Source organism: Stylophora pistillata, chromosome 1 (assembly GCF_964205215.1).
Source record: "Stylophora pistillata chromosome 1, jaStyPist1.2, whole genome shotgun sequence".
Lineage (NCBI taxonomy): Eukaryota > Metazoa > Cnidaria > Anthozoa > Scleractinia > Pocilloporidae > Stylophora > Stylophora pistillata.
Window position 1 is genome coordinate 41,282,361 of NC_142519.1, and position 19,252 is coordinate 41,301,612.

At 37.8% G+C, this 19,252-nt stretch overlaps 1 protein-coding gene across 1 annotated transcript; it reads right to left on the minus strand.

Moving 5' to 3' along the window:
• Positions 1–2,201: 2,201 nt before the first annotated feature.
• Positions 2,202–8,461, minus strand: LOC148742559 (52 kDa repressor of the inhibitor of the protein kinase-like). The gene is given in 2 exon segments (XM_088747843.1): positions 2,202–2,739; positions 8,442–8,461. Coding segments are annotated over 2 exon segments (558 nt in total).
• Positions 8,462–19,252: the final 10,791 nt, after the last annotated feature.

Consider the following 19,252-nt stretch of genomic DNA (forward strand, 5'->3'; position numbering starts at 1 on the left):
TCATAAAATTTTCACTTTTTAAAGATAAAATTTTGTTCGGAACCTCATTTCCGACGGTTTCGTGGAGAGGTATAAGACAGGCCACCCCCAATAATGTTGAAATCCTTTGGCAGATAAAAAAAAGAGAGGGGTCAAAAGCATCTCCCTTAACTTTTTCGTGTCTACCTCAACACCAATCTTTTGAAACTGCTCACTGACTCCATGTACGTCACTTTGGAAAAATTGTGGAAACTGTTGGGAGCCACACGCATGTACAAAGTAAAGAGAAGCTCTCTTGACAGGACACGTATATCGGTAGTTTTGTCCAACTTCAATACAGATTTTCTCGGGAACCAATTGAAATATCGGAAAAGGCTAACATTCTTTTTCAGCCTTTCATCAGCTGAGTGATACAGTTTAGTTTGTTTGGATGCCCGAGGTAACGCGAAAGCTGGTAATTCAATTAAACAAACACGGTCAGTTTTGTCTTTAAGGAGGCTCGAAAGGGTTTTTTTGACCGCGCGGAGAATGGATTTCAAGATACACGCAAGCAAATTACTCGCTTCTACTACAGTTAAATAGAGGGTCTCCTTGATGGGGAGTTAAGTTAAAATCGATCATGAAATCATTACGGAGAAAAATAACCCAAAGGGCAAAAAATTACTTAAGAACATTAACGGTAATATACGATCAACTTGGATGATTTACAGCGTAAGAGTAGTTTTCTTCCGATACATCGCTGATCTATCTTCCCAAAATATCTCTACAGCGATACGACAAAGAGCGCACATCTTAACCATTCTTGCCAAAGTGGCGGCAATAAAATATTTCACGGAGGAGGGAGTGGCTTTTGAAGTGGACTATGATCTCTAATACACTTTCGACTGACTCATTTCTGTAGCTATCTAAAACAGTCGTCGATGATGAATGAGGGTGAGGCTGGCGGAGGCGGGGGGGGGGGGGGTTTATCACGATCCGGTAGGTTCATATCCATCACAGTGACACAAAGATAGTAAAAGCCTAAATTTCCAAAAATCTTGAATTATCCGTCTAAATAATACTTCTACCAAAGAGTTTTATTTTGTCTAGTTGTATAGCAATTCCCAATTCATATTCAACGAAATAACCTTCGCTCAAACCTACTCGACCAGTGTTTTTGGTCTCAGATGAGAAAGGAAATGAAATTTAACTAATCGATAAAAAGAGATATCGTATTTCTTTTTTTATGGGTAAAAAGCATATCAAAAGAATTGATCTTAACGGAGTTTTGCAGTTTGTAGAGCCAAGTTTTATAGATTGAACGTAGAAGTGCCACACGCGATCACTTATTTTAACCATACACTGGATATGACTATGACTAGAAATGATAGCCACACCGTCTGTTCGGTATATGTCGACCGTGATGTAGGGATCTCAGAGAGTACATAACAAAGAGCGCGAAGCTTAAGCGGAACATCAGTTGAACTCCATAAACTGAAGCTTGTTGGAAACACTTGCAATGCAGTAAGAAGCTACGACGGCTTTCTTGATTTTATTGACAATATTTAGATTGGAACGAATACCAAATAATTGCTTCAGGTTTAAGTTAAATGGAACCTCAAATCGACGACCTTATGAATTTCAAAAGGTACTTTACTTGACAGTCCGATTTTTAAAGGGGAAAAAAGGTAAATTGGTTCAGTTGTGTTGGAGTGATCTCTAGTTATTCAAGTCTAGTGACATTCACTGAAATTTTAATTTATAAAAGATAAAAGTAAGCATAGAAAAAATATGGTCACGATTATTATTTTAGGGCAGTTGGTACCGAATAGTGAGAGGTGTAATAGTTCGAAAGTCTCCAACAGAGTGTTGACGGTTTTTCTCGGACTTTTGTTTGGGATCTCTGTTTGCTTATTCCGTTTACACTTGTATTACACCACACAGAAGAACTGAATTTGTCAATTTCCCAAGACATTGAGAAATAAGAGTTTCCATGAGGCGATTAGAAAGAGAAGTAACTCTGTTGCAAGTCTAAGGGAGAAATCGAGGACAGAAGATTTTGATAAAGCGAAGAAGTCGGACCTTACTCTTGATTTTCGTAGAGCAGTTTTGGACTTCCTTTCAACCAATCGTTTTCCCCGGTAAGATCGCGAGATGACTTTTTCTGTGAATTTACAGGCCCGTAGGCTGGTTTTTTTCTTGGTGGGTTCTTTTTCGCTTAAAAAGGACCTTTAATGTTAAACTTAACGTTGTTGCAAAAAATTTTCCAGTTGAAGGCGACGGGGGTGTAGCCGAGCATAACAGTCTACTACAGTGTCCAAGTCCACAGGGGTAGTGTAGTAAATGTGCAAAAGTGCAAGATGAGACAAGCGATCTTTCTCCATCGATGCACGCATGTAGTTATTGAGTCGTCGCAACGTGCATGCGCTTTGTTCGCATTCGTACGATGTGACTGGAATTGTGTTGACAATTTGGAGAAGAATGCTAATATTTGGAAAGAGGGCAGCATCACAATCTTTGATTGCCGCAGTAGGTGAAGCTGGCCATAATTGCGGTTCCATTGCTAAGTATCGACTTCTCCATCGCGTAAGTTCCATTTCGAGCAACTCAGGGGACGGGAGATCATCAGTGTAAGTGTTAACAGCTGCATTGAGGTTGACATTTCTTGAACAGAGAACACTTGGAACGAGGCTAAGCAGTGATATGGCAACTTTTGCCGAAGGCTAAGACTGCTCTTCGATTCAAATGATAATGTGATCAAGTAAAGGAATTGCCACGTTTCTTTGGTGATTCAAAGGCTTCTTATTATAAAATTATCGTCTATTCTTTCCTTTCCACAGTCGTCACATTTGCAGGAATAGTGTCACGTTTTCACAACTAAGGTTTCAGTAATATTTTTTGTACGTGCGAGATATGTTTTAAGCCGGTCAAATGATTTGTGAGTAGGCCACTAAGTGGACCTTTCCAGGCAGTGGGGGTGGGGGGGTCGTCCGAATCCCCCGAACCCCCCCAGCCTACGGGATTGATTTAAATAACATCTTTGTCACGAGACTCGCCAGAGAGTTCAATGTTGCTTTTCATTGGTCGCCGGCATGACCGCATCGACACGCGCTTTTAAAAACGAGGTGTGAAAACTGTGTATTTCTTAAAGAGTGCAGATTTTCGTGAGGAGTCGAAGATCCAGGGTAAAATCTCCAGGGCTCAAAAATGTCAGCCATCTATCTCATTTTATTCTTTACTCATTTAATTCATTTTCTTTTTATCATTGCTCATTTTTCCTCTTGCGCAGAGAGGTTTATAAATTTAAAGAGATTCGCACCTAGATCGCACAAATGAACCGCAGGTTATTTCTGGTGGCCGTTTCAGTTATCAAGAAATACTTTTTGGCGATGACTTTCGACGGCAGAAGTGTTTTAAAAGGAAAGGTAGTTGCGCACAAAAGCGTGTAGGGCTTCAAGGAAATCGAATTAATTTTTTCTGTCCAACTTCACTAAAGATCGATTCCCTCGGGAACCAATAAGAATATCGGAAAAGCCTCACATTATTTTTTAGCCTTTCATCTGCTGAGTGATACAGTTGAGTCCGTTTGGATGTCCGAGGTAACGCGAGGGCTGGTAATTCAGTCAACCAAACATCGTCAGTTTTGTCTTTAAAGGCTTGCACGTGCTTACCAGAACAAAACCTATCAAACCTTTGTTATTTTCACAATGTATACGTTATAAGCGCTAGCTTTACATTGATATGTAGTTTTTCAAGATTCTCAGAATAAGTCGCGTCATAAGCGCTAGCTTTGCATTGATGTGTAGTTTGTCATGGTTTCTTTTAAAGAAGCACTCGTGGGACGATTTAACAATCCAGCGAAAAAACTCTAGTTGATTCTCAGAATAAGTCCGTCTTGACTGCTTCAGCTTTGAAGAGTGGTAAAGGCTGTTTTTCTCATTTTCCCAAAGACATGTGTCAATTGATTTACTTAGGAGATGATATACACCTAGTTTGGGCGATTCTTTCATAGGCTACACGAAGGAAACATTCTAAAGAGGGAAAGGATAGTATGTTACCCCGACAGTTCCCAATGACGATAAGCCATTCAATATTTTCTGATTATGCGTTTAGGCGAATATTACCGGCTCAGAATGGCTTTTTAAAAGTGCATACAATCACAAGCCTGGAGGCTGACTTCTCGGTAGCGGTCTTTGAATCCAAAGATTCCCCTACATGTAAGAATGTTTATAACGGGCAGTAAAAATGATAAGATCTGAAAAACCTTCAAATCATTTGAAAGTTACCAGTGAGCTGCGCTTTTGATGTTTCGCGTCAAAATCTTTCTTTGTTGAGAGTTTAATTTGGGAAATGTGAACATTGTTTGTGTCGTAGTTGAATAAAAAGTGTCCTTGATTAGAAATCAAATTAAAATCGGTCATAAAACCATTGGATCCGCCACTGGAAAACATTACTTGAACTCGACCAAGAACCCGATGGAAACACTTGTACTGCTACAAGGAAAAAAAAAGGTCCATTCAGATCAGCTGTATTTGAATAGTCTCTAGTTATTTCAGTCAAGCGAATTCCTTTCGCATCTTGATCACTATCTCAGAAAGAATTTAGTTTGGGTGCCCCATGAATATAACCTGACAGTGACATGCACTAAAATGTTAGAGTGGGTTTTAACGATCAGAGTATGCCAATTTATCACATTTTTAGCGATAGTCATTTCTTCAGCAGCACATTCGGACGGAAGCGATTTCATTAGTAGAGATCCAAACCGCCGCAACTCCATTGTCCTTCATAATACGCTGACCCCTGGTTTTGAAATTGTGGCTGATTGACACCCATCCTTACCAAATTGTTAGCTGGAGTCTCTTGTTTTCTTAGATCAGCAATCCTGCAAAGAAAGTCTTGCTGATTCTTGGAATTGTCCTTCACGACTGTTTTGGCTTTGGAGACCAGCTAAGGGCTGAGCTAATTTTAAAAATAAGATAGTACTGTATCCCACAATTTAAAAAATAAGATAGTATCCCATAATGTAAAAAATAAGATTGTATCCCATAATTTTAAAAAATAAGATAGTATCCCAGAGACACTCGTCACCCTAAAATGGGTGAGGGCAGGATAAGCACCCAGTGTGGGTTATCCTCTCACCTGCTTGGCGAAGAAAACATTCCAATTATAAGGAGCGAAAAGATGGTGTGTCTCCCAATAATTTTCGATGAAATAAGCCATTTAACATTTTCAGAGTATGCGTGCGGGCGAAAGGCCTACAATTTGAATTTGAATTGAGGCCTACAATTTGGTTAACGATTACGGTGCCCCATCACCTTTTTAAATGTCATTATTTCAATACGGACTGTGTCTCACCTGACTTTAAAAAAAATAGCAAAAGCATATGGCCACTTAAGAGACAATTTGATGAAACGGAAGAAATCTAGAAAATAAAAGTTAAAAAAGCGAGAAGTTATTAGAGAGTTTTTGGGGTACAATAACTGAAGCGAAAAGGCTCATATTTGACTAAGAGTTTTCCCACTTCAACTTTGCCATTTAAAGACGTCGTAAAGTGAGAATATCAAGGGTAAAAAAAGTACAAGTTTTAGATTTTATCACAGTCCACGAAGATTACCCGCACAAATACGATGTCCTAGTTAATTTTGGATACAAATATTTTTATCCTTTAATTTCATTACCGACTATGCTGTTGATAGCCTAAATCTTCTTCCTTTCTCACAACTTTTGATAGCGATAAGTGAGGGGTTCTGTCTGCAGCCCTCCCCCCTTCCCCTCTGCAAAGTGCAGTGTGCCATTACTTAGCGCTAATGACATTGCCTCAATTGCCTTCATCAGTTATGCGTTTGTGTTGGGAAAAAGATGCTTGAAGTCGGTTTTTCCAACCACAACGTTTGTAATATTGAGATAATACCTGACAATAAGAGCACTTGGTCAATTAGTACACTTTGAACCGCACAGTCGCAAGATGGTCTCAATGGTGTTCAACCGTCAGCTATTAAACGGCCAGAAGTTGAATTGTGAACCGTCAAAAATGATTAATTTTCACTGCTAACCGTCCTTAAAGCAGTTCAATTTTAGCCGTCTAGCAGTTTGAAAGTCTTTTGGAGCCCTATTTAAGAAGCTTACCACGACCAGTTCTAAGACTCGAGGAATCTATAGACTGGTAGGCCTCAGATGGTACAAGCTCGCATAATAAGCCCTCTTTAAATATGCAAATGTGTTTAGGTTGCGTACTGGGCGAAATACAAGGATTTGTATGGGAATGAACAGTCGTACTCTTAACCTAAAAATCTGAACTAGCTTTGAATAAAAACAAACTTACCTCGCTTAAGTGATTGCTCCTTTGCAGTGTTTGAGTATTCATGGCTGGTTTATAGCCGTTTAGCTTAGCTTTATATGAATGGTATTGAGGGAACAAAAAGGGAAGAAAAACCTCGATCAGTTTTAAGCGATACAAGACACGGCCGATACCTATCGGAGAAAACCATTAACTAATCGTAAGCTTTTCCCAGAAATCATTGCAGATTTCATGTCAACTTCTTGATTATCAAATAAGTGGGAAAACTGAGAATTACCGCACAGAAGGCAGCAACAACCTGACTTGAAGCTACCACAAGTGACGTCCAGAAACGGAGAGCGAGATTAATGGCTTGTATGAATATCAGTTCGTAGAACTGAAAGCTCACATTATAACCTGGTTACAGAATAATTATGGTCTTTTTACAGTCCTTTATATTTTTGTATCTGTTCATTCTCTCCAGCGAGAAATTGGGATTGAGCGAGTAATTGGGTTCGATCATCTCCCGCGGCGCTAATTTCGCTCGCACTCTCTGAATATACCAAAACAATAAGGTCTGCAAGGTTCTCACTTTGAGAAGTGTGTTCCGGAAAATCTTTCCCTTACGCATCGCTTTCACCAAAACGCTTAACAAGTAAATGATGGAGCTGATAAAATTTTAAATCCAAAGAAATAAACTTTTCAAATATTTAGTTTGAGGTGATTCTCCATTATCGCGTTGCGCATCCTGTACTGCGCATAAAAATCACGTAATAAGGCAAATTAGTGCGCGCATTCCGGGAACACGGTATTGTTTTTCAATGAATGAACCAGCAAAAGAAGTGTAATGGTCTTAAGCTCATAATTAAACTAGCACTGTGGCCTATCTTTTTTGTCGCATAACTCAAGTGTACAGATTATCCCCTTTAAATTGGCGAAATTGAAAAAGAAAATTCATGGAAAAGAGAAAAAGATATAGCTAAAAACGTGCACGAAGCCCGTTACTCGATGATGCAAACTATGACTTTGAGAATGACGACTCGAGGAACGTTTTGAGTTGATGTCGTTTAAAATTTCGTGATTTTTCCACATAACATATATCAAATTGTTTCATTCGTTTGAGAATTTCACCTATTAATTTTTTTTTAAGTGTTAAAGACCCTAAATCGTCTACAGGGGAGACAGCTAGACCTGATGATCAATGAGCTACATATAAATAGCACAACAAGTTACAGATATTTTGATGTTCATTTAGATCCTTCAGTAAATTTTGAAACGCACTTCAGCAAAACTTGCAAGAAAGCGGCTGGAAGAGTAAATTTACTGCGGAAAATTCGTTCTTCCATCACCTGTGCTGCAGCTTAAAGTATTTAGAGGGCCATGACTATGCCCACGACAAATTGTAACATCGAACGTCGAAGCCTGAACAGCAGAACTTCAGGACTAGAAAATATGTACATTCGTATTCTATCAACTGACAATGATTTGAAACAGGAAGTCTGTCTGTATATTTTTGATTGCTTACTTGGTAATGTATGTATGTGTTTTAAAAACTATTTTACAAGGACAAACCACAATTTTAACATCATGGGGAACAGTTTTTTATCAGTTGAAATTCCGAAAATGAAACTTAACTGGAGTTTGGTCAAAAAAGGTTTTTTTTAGGTGCTCTTATTTACAATAGTTTACCGTTAGAGATCCGGCAACTGAACTCCAGAGTCTTGTTTAGACAAAAAGTTAACGAACATTTTTATTTGTAGTTTTTATAGTGCCGCTGTTTACCGCTGTACTTTCCATTAGTACATTTTACTTTTTCTCCTTTTATATTGTTGACTTTTTGGGTATTTACAGGAATCCTTTGATAACATTATCATTTTGTACTGATGGATTTATCCTGTTTAAATATTCGTTTTTTATAATAATAATAATAATAATTATTATTATTATTATTATCATTACTATTATTCTTATTTTTATTTGAAAAGTAAAAGTTGGGTTTTAACGTTTTAGCTCTGTATGAACGCGACCCGGGCTAGGCGGGCTACCCCACCTTGAGAGGTTAACATGGCAGATTTTCACCTCGCCTTACAGGGTAGCCCTACCTGGCGGACCGGGCAACCGGCCTGCTATGTAAATGTGACCAAGGTAAATCAAGAAATTATATGGACAGGCGCGGTACTCCACCTATGTAGGTAGCCTTACCTACCTGGAGTCCCCTACCTCCATGTACACTGCCCTAATTCTACATCCCCTCCCCCCATGCCCCCATCCCCACCCCTCCTCACAAACACCACCACCTCAGCGTCAAACGACCAAACGAAGTAAAAGTGAGTCAAGACTTTTTGTCATCTTATCTTAGGATTTCTTCCTCAATATTTAGCCTCCAGGAGCAGTCCTTATCAGAGCTTAGTTACGACATGAAAATCTTGTCAAATTGCTCACCCAAGGAAACGCTTCAAAGGAAATAATTGGCTTGATCAAAAAAAAAAAAAGAGAAAAAAAAAAACAGAGTGCGTGCAAAACTATGAATTGAAATATTGTGAGGTTTCCTCACTTCAAATTCATCAGCATGTTGTTACATTACGAGTACCGCAGTTTGGTTATTTCAATCTTTTTCAATTTAATTAGTATATTAATTGCCTTCTATGTTGTGGGAAATGAAATTGGTTTCACGCGCATTAATCATTGACTCGGTTATTCGTCTGGGTTACTTGGTTAGAAAACTCGTCACAACAGTTTATGTTTTATTGAAGATAATCGTCAATTGACATTATTATTTTAATCATACCCGTCAGCTTGAGGTGCACTCTACTGTTATGTCTATCATTATTTGTCATCTCGATCCCCGTCCATGGTCTTATTACATGAAGACTTAGAGTTCTCTGAAAGTTGTTTTACTATTTTGAGACTAGAAGTGAATTCAATTTCAACCGCCAACATCAATCATATCAGCATTTCTTTATATTAATTTAGCAATGCAATTTATCTGCGAATTCAGTCAATAATTACAGTGGAACCCCTCAAAACCGGACGCCATTAGGACCGGAGGAAATATTCGGTTTAGAGGGATGTCCGATGTACTGAAGTTTTACCCATAAGGCAATTTTATGCAGCATAATGTACTGCCTAACTGTAAGTACCAGTACATGGTACACCAACACTAATAAAGCACATCAGTAAAGGAACTAGCAACATAGATCACAAGGAAGCTTTTCAACGTCATTTTATTCAATCTACAAAAAAATTAAGTGTTACACGCGGGATAATGCGATCGCCGCTTTAATTCATTTGTAGACTTCTTTCTTCTTTAAAATATCACCTACAGTTGATTTACCGATCCCAAATTTCCTGCTTAGAGCCTTCAGTGTTGGGTTAGGCACTGATTCCGCGCCTTTGATCAACTTAATTCTTTTCTCTAACGATAACTCCATCCTCTGGCGTTTCGCTGGTCTTTGAGACATAGTGATGTTTGCTACTTCGTTTGTTGAGATCGTTGAGTGATTTAACCCGCAACATGACAGTCTCTTAACCTGACCCCATAACAGCGGCACGTTTGTCGACTTTAGATTTTTTGCTTCAGTACCGATAGAACAATGAGTAATTAGCCGACGCGCGTTTCTCACTTCTGTTTGGGATTTCACAGCTGCAATATTACGATTTTAATTTTGATCACGTTTAAAAACGCGTGATTTGATCTTTGCGGCAAGCTTAGAACTTTCACGTCTGGTTTGACGAGGTCAATTTCTTTGTCACTATGTGATTACGGACTGAAAAAAGCGTCCGGTTTCCGGAAGTGAGTGGTTCCGGTTTATTGAAGTTAAAAATAGAGAAAATGCATGACAAGGATTTTGGGGCCGAAAAAAGGGTCCAGTATAGAGAGGATTCCGGTTTAATGAGGATCCGCTTTAGAGAGGTTTCACTGTACATCACCTAGGAAAAAAAACTGCTGGCAACCGTGCGCATGTACAGAGTCAAGAGAACCTCTCTCGACAGGGTTCATTACTTAAACTCGATAAAGAAACTGATGAAAACACTTCCTACAAGACACGGAGCATCGACGGCTTTCTTGATTTTATTGACAATGTTTACTTGGAACGAATCCCAAATAACTGCTTTTTGGAGTAAATGGAAATTAACTCAAATCGACGACCTTATGAATTTTATAAGTTACTTCAATACATGATGACAGTCCGATTTGTAAAAGCAAGAAAAAAGTGAACAGATTCAGTTGTATTAGAATGATCTTAGTTCTTTAATTCCAGTCAACTCCTTTCCCATCTTTATCGCTATCTCAGAAATAATCTAGTTCGGGTGCAGTATGAATATAACCTGACTCTGACCCCCATTGCTATGTTAGATCGGGCGTCAAAGTTCAGAGTATGCCATTTAATGACATTTGTGCAAGTGTTTCTCAAACTTTTAGCGGTCGCAATTTATCTAACAGGAAATCCGGATGGAAGCGATTTCAGGTTATAGACTAGAGAATCCAAACCGCCGGCAACTCCATTGTCCTTCATAATACGCTGAAGATTGGTTTTTAAATGGTGGCTGATTGACACTCGTCCTTACCGAAATATTAGTTGGAGCCTTTTGCTCGCTGAAATCAGCAATCCTACAAGAAAACAAAAGAAAAAATTTTGCTGATTCTTGGAAACTGTATATCATGACTGTTTCGGTTTTGGAGACTAAACACCTGCATTTTCACAAAAAATACGTGAACCGATCACCATGCTGTAATAAAGTTTCATTCAAATCCTTCGTGAACGTTTTTGTTGATTGCCTCGAACGAACGATTTAAAACTACGGAGCATGTTTGTACCAAACCTTTTTGTCGAGGTTTTACAAAAAAAAAAAAAAATGACTGATTCATCTGTTCTCTAGTTCCTTTATCAACATAATTAAACTCTACATTTTAAGTATTTCACTAGGTATCAGTAGCTTCTCTTTTGGCCTATAAAGGGGTCTGCCATATATATTTACAGATCAAATTATACATCATCTTAGAGCTTTATCCTTGTAGTCGAGTTCCTCTGATTCTCTATCTTGGTCCCGAATCGTTCAGGTCGAAAAGAGTTGGGACTATTATGACAAAATATTGGATGGGATTTTAAAGCAACAAGCGTACAGGATGTATACCACGGCAAACCAAGTTTGCGAACATTTATCAAAGAGGTGAACGCAGCTTCTCGTCTAGGAAAATATAGACATGTTTGAGCAATACACATTTAAGCTTAGAGCTACCGAAGGGGTAAAGCTCCAAATCATCAAACAACTTAAGCGATCACCTATTGAAAACTCCTTAGAATTAAACTGTATTGTTGGTTCGTTTTATTGTGTGCCGTTTCTGAATATTGTTTTCTTTTAAGCCTTCAAGAGCGTATTCGAATCAAAATCTTACAATGCGACCTCAGCGATCTCCAAGGCAGCAGAGATGTTTGCCACACTTAAAAATCCCATGAAGCGATTCATAAAAGAAGGAAGCGACTTAAACAGTGGCGTGAAAAGCACGGCGGGAGGGGTGGGGAGGGGCGAAAGGATGCTAGAAACTCAAGACTCTTTCTAAAATATGAAGAAACATTGTATAGCGGGCATCCAAGCTTTGAATAACTTTTCCTTTGAGCCTAAGAGCTTAACGAGAGCGTACAATGAGGGCAAAAGCAGGTTTCTTTTACCATGACAACCTCAGAAATATGGTTTCGCACAACATACAATGTTGTTCACAGGCGATATTTGCAATTGCAAATACCCTATTTTCTATTTCCTTTTTGGAATAGTTGCGTTACCCAGTACATTTAACTGCTCTAAACTGGCAGAAATGATATCCTGATTTGTCAAATTATTCCAACTTTAACGGATCATTTTCGGAAGGTTAAAAAACCATTAGACAAAATACGATTAAAATTCATTGCATTTTGTTAGGGTGAGAGCGATTCGTTGAAAGTGTATTTTTCGAGCTAAATTTATGGATTTGATGTGGGAACTCCAATAACTCAGGGATAGGCCGAGAGCTCGAACTAAATCTGGCTTCTTGAAAAAAGTAGTGACCCTCATAAACTGTGAAAGTTTAAAAGAAATCTGTGAGATGGCATGTGTCACGCCTGCCCGGTCCTCTCGTGGACAGACTATCTAAAGCTGTTCATCAGCGGTATTGTAGCGATTGGAATACAATCATCCAAAACAGCCTATAATGAGTGGAAAAAACTTTTCGCGATTAGCATTTAAAGACATCCTCAACAAAACAGCACACAGGCGCAATCCTGTATTACCCTTAGATGGCGACAACTAAAACAGTTGAAGCGCTGCATCACCGATAGTGGACGCTTGAAGACCTGCACTACAACACGCCTGGTAATTCCTGTAAGACAGCCACAGAGCTTATGAACGCTTGAATTACAATTATATAAACGATACTGAAGAACGGTTGAGTACATCCGCCTCAACACCACTGATTTATGCTTGCATACAATTGTTACAATACTGGTGATTAACGTTTTAAAAACCCTCTAAAAAAAACCTTCAGAAGTACATCCGCTGTAAGACCGTTCGAAGACAACAGCTAATAAACCGCTTTGGTACAGTTGAATGTAAATGCTTCAACAGCGATGATAGAGGCCTGGAGACAAACACTTTGGAAGCGCTGAAGAACGCTTGAAGACAACCACTGCAAAACCGTTGAGGAATAGTCTAAGGAAGAAGACAACCGCTAGAACGCCGCTGATGAAAGCTCAAAGTCAGTTGCCACAAAAACCCTCAAAATCGCGTGAAAGCAACCACTAAAACACTGCCCAGAACCGCATGAAGACAACGGCCTCTAAAAAAGCCACAATGCCTAATAATAATAATAACCTTTATTTTAAGAGGATGACACCAATTACTTTGAAAGCATTCTCCCTAGTGGTCCTCTAAGACACCCAGCCACCCCATCCCAGGGGAGGACATCCATCAAACAGTAATCTCGTGTGTGGGAAATTAACGTCTCCTACCCCAACCCTGCAGGAGACGGGACCTCAGTTTATTCGTTCCTATCCGAGAAGACTAGAATATCTAACCATTTCTTGATGTTATAGAAAGGTAGCAAATTCTTGTCAATGCAACCGCTATTCTTGCTGCATATGCTAATATTTACGTGCCTGTTCATCTGCTCGACCTTTACCAACTGCGAAAGACTCCCTTAGGTCCTTTATTGCTTGCCCTTTGGACTTACTCCTGGTCACTTCGGGTTTCATGAAATGGTTGGAATATATGACCAGCGAGGCTAGAAAGATTTAAATAAAAGATGATCTAAAAGTTTGTTCTCCATTTTTTTCAAGTTGTGTTTCCGTTGAATTTTCGTCAAGCACTGCATGTGGTTAAAGTATTCGCCCTCTTTAAAAATTGTACCACCGCTAAGAAACCAGACGGTGTGAAATGTTTGCCACTTGATTGAGGTATTTTATTCTGCTTTAGGATCTCCAGGGTAGAGAAAAGACAAACTAAGTTATTAACTGTATTCATTAATATGTATTTGGGGAAAAATAAAACGTTCATGCTTTCAAGACATTGTAAAACATTATATTAGACAGCAGAGTTCACGCTTCGCTGAGGTACCGTTTTGTTGCAGGGACCTGTCCAACAACCAGTTACAGGATTTACCGCCAGGAGTGTTTGCCGGCATTAGAGGTTCTGTCCGTAGGGGCTTAAAGCTGTAAGTAAGCCTCTTTTACTTCAAACCAAGGTTGATTAAGAATAAAAGAAAAAAAGCGAAATCAATCAATTGACCAGGGGCTGACTAAGGAGCCAAACATAATCGAGGAGCCGCTGCTTTCTAACTCAGTGTATCAAACTCCTTCATATAAGCTGACCTTTCGAGTGTTAGCCCTTCGTCGGAACGAATAGAGGAATTGTGGGTTGTGTGTGCTTTAAAGGCAGAAAATGGAGCTACGTTATTGGTGGGAACATGGCAACGAGAAAAACACAAATAAATTAGTGCAATGAAAAGCTTTCGTTGATACCTGTGGGATTTAGACTACCGGTTTAAAAGATGAGCTTTTGTTCAAGTCTTTCCGTGCTACCTAAATGTAAGGAAAGACCGCAGATTGCCATATGTTGCTTAGAGTGATTAGGTAAATTAAAATGTCTAGCGACTGGTTTCGATGGTTTGAAATAATTCTTGAAGGTCTCCATACCCGAGTTCAATTTAATTCGTTCCAGAAATCTGAACTAACAAAATCCGCACATTTCATAAGATAACAAGATGGTTAAAAACTATTTATGGGGTAAGTGGAAAACGAAGATAACATATAAACTTATTGTGGTCACAAGCGACGATGAATTGTTATGAGACATTTCAGTCGGTAAACAGCTTCAGATGTATAAGTAATGGGCCATATGGGGGCCAAAGGATAGCGCCTTAAGTTCATGTTAATATATCAATAAATACTTTTTTAAATTTGATAACTCCATGCCAGCTTATTAAACGAAGTCCGTGCCCCATGGCTTTGAAATTATTATTTCTACTTAGATGTGCAGATGTTATCAATCTCAGAAAAGACGAAATAAACGACACTACTATTGGGCCTCAGGTCATTGGAAATTAGTAAAACCGGTTTAAATTTCAGAGGTGGAAATAAAGACATATCCGATAATGCTAAAAATAGCATCCCATAAACTATCGCTATCAGTAGTTTGTGAATTGTTTACTTTGTGATGCATTATGCGGATGTTATAGCCGTGGAGTTTCTCTGTATTCGAATTATAATTTATAGTAATCACTACGGATAAACATTATTCTTTAACATGATGTCTTTTTAAAAGGGGCCGTTGCGACTTATTTGCCGTCGCTTCGAACACCTGAATTTTCACAAAAATACACTTTTACACACTTTTACACACTTTATTTTTCTTTTTCTTACAAAATGATTTAGATTATGTTGACCCGCAGATAGCAAATTTGCTATTCGAGGCGGGTCAATCATCAACAAACATTATTTACAATATATAAAGAAAATTAAAAACTAAATAATTAGATATTGTTAAATTATAAAAAGAAGCATAGCTGGCAAATAAATCAATAGTTGTTCAATAAAGTATAGAAGCAAATACATTAGTACTGAAAGCAATCGGATCAATTTGTTTTAATTATGCAGTCCTTAAGTTTAGAGGAGATCTTTTCAACATCAAGATAAGAATCTTCATTATCTAGTATCTGAAATAAAGACGTTTTAATTTGTTTATTAAAGGAATGTTTTGATAACGTTTTGAATTCTTTCGGTATCTTATTCCAAATTTTGACACCAACACGCGAGAAAGCCTTTTTTTGTAGGTTAAGTCTAGAGTACTTTGTACTAAAGAGCTGCGATTTGGATGATCGAGTATTGTAGGTATGAATATGAGATGTTTTAGTAAATAGTTTCAAAATATTAATGGGAGCCCTCTGGTTGTGCACGTCAAACATAAGTTTACTTACGGCTTCATAATATAGGAACGTAACAGGCAGAATTTTTGCTTTGGCAAATAAAGGGATGGCATGCTCTCTTCGATCGGTGAAATAGATTAAGCGCAAAACTCGCTTTTGAAGAACTAAAATCTTGTTTAAATAAGCATTTGACGCATTGCCCCAGGCAAGGAGTCCATAAGTTATATAAGGTAGAATTAATGAATTGTAAATATTTACAAGGATAGTAGAGGGAACGAAGTACCTCAGCTTTGCAATCATCCCTATTGTTTTACTTATTTTTACGATAACAGAGTCAACATGGTTTTTCCATGACAAATTTTGATCAATTAAAACGCCTAGATATTTGATAGAACTTTTTTGCTCTAAACTAACTCTTCGGTTTGTCTCACAATCTAAAATACCTATTTGTGGAGAAAAATGCATTTTTTTCTGATGAGGACGAAAAATTAAGAAATTTGATTTTTTTGTATTCAATGTCAACCTATTTGTAGTTAACCAGTCATGTACGTTATTCAACTCTACATTAACCGTTTGCTCGATCGCCTTAAGATTCTTATCAGCATAAAGTATATTAGTATCATCCGCAAAGAGATAAAATTTTAGTTTATCAGAACAAAGGTGAATGTCATTTATGTAAAGTAAAAATAGAAGAGGTCCAAGGACTGATCCCTGGGGGACACCACAGGGGGAGATAAGTTTTGTTGATAAATGCTCTCCAATCTGAATTTTTTGTGTTCTATTTTTTAAATATGATTGAAACCAGTCATTTATCAATCCACGGAAACCGTAAAAGTTCAATTTATCAAGTAATATTTCATGATTGACCGTATCAAATGCCTTTTTCAGATCAATAAAGACACCGCATGAGAAGTACCGTTTATCCATATTACGTAGTATATCTTCGACAATATCAAGTACTGCATGCTCTGTGGAATGTGACTTGCGAAAGCCATACTGTGAGGAGTACAATAGGTTGTTTTTGTCAATAAATTCCTTCATCCGGAAGTACAAAAGTTTTTCAAAAATCCTATTAAAATTAGACAAAAGAGATATTGGTCGATAGTTTGAAGGGTCGGTCTCGTCGTCACTTTTATATATTGGCGTTATTTTAGAAATCTTAAGTTTTGAAGGATAGACACCAAGGATAACAGATAAATTGAAAATATAAGAAAGAACTGGAGATATGATATTGCAAGAAGATTTAAGCAGTTGTGTAGGGCAGGAGTATAAGCCACGGGATTTATTATTTGGTAGGGATAATATTTCCTGTTTAACTTCTTCTGGTGTAATGGGTTTGAAAAAGAAGGAAGAATCAGGTGATTTCAATTTACCAAGATAACTCATATAGTTATCTTTCTTTGGCAATTTACTTGCTAGTAAATTACCAACATTTGCAAAATGCTTATTTAGAATATTTGGTAATCTGGAAGGATTTTGTGTTATTTGACTGTTATTGCTTGGGTCTTTCAGCTTCGTTAACACTCTGCTTTTTGTCCTTTGGTTATTTATTAATTCATTTATTACTTTCCACGTCTTTTTCATATTATTTGTATTTTTCTCAAAGAAATCATAGTAATAACGTTTTTTACTCAAACGAATAAGGTTTGTAATTTTATTTCTATAATATTTATATTTACTATGTATTCCATTAACATATAGCTTGTTCTTTATTTTTATTGATGTCCTTATTCCTTTTGTTATCCACGGTTTTGCAAGTTGTTTAATTTTACGTTTGGATAAAATTTTAACAGCCGCATGGTTATTCACGACTGAATTTAATTTTCTGTAGAAAGATGAGAATAGTTCATCAATATTATTTGTTTTTGAGGCAATAATAGCATCCCAGTCGATCGCGGACAAATCATTTTTAAATTCCTCATAGGAGAATTGAGAGAAGTCGCGTTTTTTAATTGTTTTCTTGATAGGTTTGTCTCGCTTAGATTTCAAAATACAAAATTGAGAAAAATGATCAGAGACATCGGTAATAATGTTTCCACTAATTAGAACTTGATCAGGATTATTAACGAAAATATGAACATGAACCAATCAGCACGCTGTAACAAAGTTTTTTTCAAACCCTTAGTGAACGTTTTTGCTGATTGCCGCGAACGAACGATTTAAATCGACAGAGCATGTCTGTACTAAAGCTTTCTGTCGAGGTTTTTTACAATGAAAAAAAAAAAAACCTGACTGAATCATCTGTTTTGATACAAAGCAAGAAACCATCTTTTTCACAGTGTATTAGCATATTTCAGCAGTATATTTTAAGTATCTCCCTATGTTCTAGTAGCTTGTCTTATTTCTCTTAACAGACAAAATAGCGGCATTTAAGAGCCCCCCTCCCCTCAGCGAAGGGTCTGGAACCACCTTTTTATACTGCTTTTCAATCGAATTTAGAAGGCCGGCTATTTAAACAATGTTAAGCTGTTGTTTAGCAAAGCCGCGTTCTAAGCTATCTTCATTTTGGCCAAGTTTTTTTATTTGAACATTAATTTTTGTGAACAATGTCAAAAGGGTCGAAATACAATCGTGGAAGGACATTTCAACCCACTTATAGATAATCCCCGAGGTCCGATAATCAATCACTCATTGATTTGAATTTTAAGAACATAAAAAAGCGGGGTATTCCGAGCTTAAGGCGGTTACAGGGACTTTCAAGAAATAGGAAACAAGTAAATTACAGAGTAGAACAAGTAAATTACAGTCGGCTTGAAGAAAGTACAATCCAAACACGGAACGACAACTTTGAATCAATTTGGTTTCAAGTGTGCCAGCCAGAAACCAAGAAGATTTTATGTGGAACAATCTACAAAACACCAGATGCCGACCCAGCCGCTTTTAGTAGCTGGGTCGAAGAAATTCTAAACAACGTCATGAGTAAAGATAGTGAAATTGTTCTTATTGGAGACTTTAACTTGAATTATTTGAACCCGACTTCTGCGACAAAGCATTTCCAGCAGACAACAAAATCTTTTCATCTGAAACAAATAATCACAAAGCCCACTCGAATTACTGCGGAAAGCAGAACTTTAATTGACCTATTTCTAACATCAAGACTAGAACTGTACGCCTGTGTAGTTATTCCAGTCGGCTTTTCTGATCACTGTGCTATCTTTGGAGTCAGAAAACTCCACAACATCAAGCGCCCTCCGCCGAAAGTTATTCAGAGCAGAAATTACAAAAACTACGATACCGCAGTCTTTAGTGATGATTTAAAAAGGATCCCATGGGATATTCTCGAAATGGAACCAACGTCTAATGAAGCTTGGACTGTTTTCAAAGATCTTTTTTTGTCAGTTGCTGACAAACATACGCCTGTTGCCACCCGAAGAGTTCGCGGGTTTTCAGTCCCATGGCTAACACCAAGTATTAAAGAATTAATGATAGAAAGGGATTACCACCACAAAAAAGCGATCAAAACTAATCAAGAACTGCACTGGAGCAAATACAAGCGCTTACGCAACACCGTTAGCAAGAAAATGAAGAAAGCGAAATTGGATTACTATTCTTCTCGCTTAACAGAAACCCAAGATCCTAAAACGATGTGGAAAACCCTGAAAGAAATTATGCCAAACAAGAAA